The following is a 1,721-nucleotide window of genomic DNA, read 5'->3' as shown; positions in this document are numbered from 1 at the left end:
ATTTGATTTGCAATCCCACTGCATTTTTGATTCATTACAATGAGGTTCTATTATGTAAACTAGAGATGATCCTGGTAAGAATTATGTCGGATTTGATCACTCGCAAACTCTTAAAGTTAGATTTGATTTGCAATCCCACAGCAATTTTGATCTATCACCATGAGGTTCTATTACGTAGGTTTGTTTCTGTACATGAGATTTTCAACTTTGAATTATGCCTTCTCTTGATCAGGTCTGCGTATGTGCTTTCTATCATCTGATTTAGTGCCTCAGACCATCAAGCCACAATTTTGATGCAGAAATATAATAGAAAGGAATTTTTGAGTACTTTGTAGAAATAGTGGCAATATAAGCACTTTTTACAGGTTTGACTAGGAAAGTAAGCATGGCTAATATACACAATAATGCTATTGTAAAGTTAAGAAACCTAGATGTTTTTCTTACGAGTTCCAATTTATTTTCGAGAGTTCTTTAAACAGATAAATTTTCCGACGTATTATTGATGATGCACTTGTATGTTAGGTATGGGACAAAGGGATTTCCAAGTACCTTGCTAGCTTGTTTAGGGAGAACTTCGAATCTATTTCAGATTGAGGACCACGTTTAGCTATGTATTGTATATTCATTGAAATCACCAATTGTTTTCTTCATGCTCTGGGGTTTTGACTCATTGACAAGGCCATCCAATTGTGATCTAAGGTGTTTTGCTCAGCATGTGAGAATGTAACTCATGTAATGAGAATTAATGTTTTACAGTGGAACTGGCCTATGAACATTTGTGCTATCACTTTTTATATTTGCAGCCACATTGCATATTTGTCTGGATTTAGAACAAAAGTAGAAAGTTGAAACATATGCATAATTGACTTATTATATGAATTGAAAGCTTTAAGACGTTCACTTTTTAGAATTATTTATATAGTTTATGCGACATAGGTTTATTGTATATCATCATATTAAGCTTGGCCTACTCTTGAAGTCTTAGCAGAAAAGTGGCATATCATTGTGATGCTCCTTTTGTATATAGTAGAAAAAAGCATAGCATTATGAATTTATGATCTTCCATCGATGGAATTTTAATTCTGATATATCCTTCTTTTACTTCACATTTTACTTGTAGGTTTCTTCTCCAGGTGCTGAAAGGCTTGTCAAAGTGCCTGATGACTTGGAACGTTTTAAGGACTTACCTATGTATGTGAGCTATGTGGAGGAAACTTCGGACACCAAGCCTGGAAGCAAAGTACAAGATGGAGTTTTCCAGCTGGATTGTGTCAGCTTGGAACTGGGGCAGTGCACATGGAAGCTAGCCAACGTGAAACAGAATAAAGAGGCTTTAGGTAAAGGTAGAAGTCTTAGCAGAAAGCAAAAGGATTGGAGGTTGCTTTTGCCTTTTACTTCATTGAGGCTTGTAAGACTGTATATGGAAGAGTGATATATGGTTCAAAACTTCAAAAAGTAGATAAAACTTTCCATTACCAGATGTCAGTTAAATTGGAAACTGACTTTGTGCCACATTTATCTATAAAGTTTGGCCATTTACCAAATTGGCTTCATGTCATATGCATCCATATAGTTTGGTTGCTCAACCAAAGTATCTCCTGGTCTTAGAATCACATATGATTTTCCTTCTGGTATATAAATCCTTTGAAGGATGCAATTGACTAAGTTATTAGGCCAATTCATTGTCCTTTCTGTTTGAAATGCAGCAAAATCATGTTTTA

General features: G+C 35.0%; 1 protein-coding gene across 1 annotated transcript; it reads left to right on the top strand.

The window, feature by feature from the left end:
• Positions 1–214: 214 nt before the first annotated feature.
• On the top strand, positions 215–1,432 carry LOC149225975 (uncharacterized). The gene is made up of 2 exons (XM_089380059.1): positions 215–232; positions 1,121–1,432. The coding sequence occupies exons 1-2, from the start codon at positions 215–217 to the stop codon at positions 1,430–1,432; spliced, it is 330 nt and encodes a 109-aa protein (XP_089236185.1).
• Positions 1,433–1,721: the final 289 nt, after the last annotated feature.

The sequence above is a fragment of the Pinus tabuliformis genome, chromosome J (genome assembly GCF_031772625.1).
Source record: "Pinus tabuliformis cultivar Carrire ecotype Pingquan chromosome J, CPIR1, whole genome shotgun sequence".
NCBI lineage: Eukaryota > Viridiplantae > Streptophyta > Pinopsida > Pinales > Pinaceae > Pinus > Pinus tabuliformis.
This window is presented reverse-complemented; position numbering and strand designations above follow the sequence as displayed.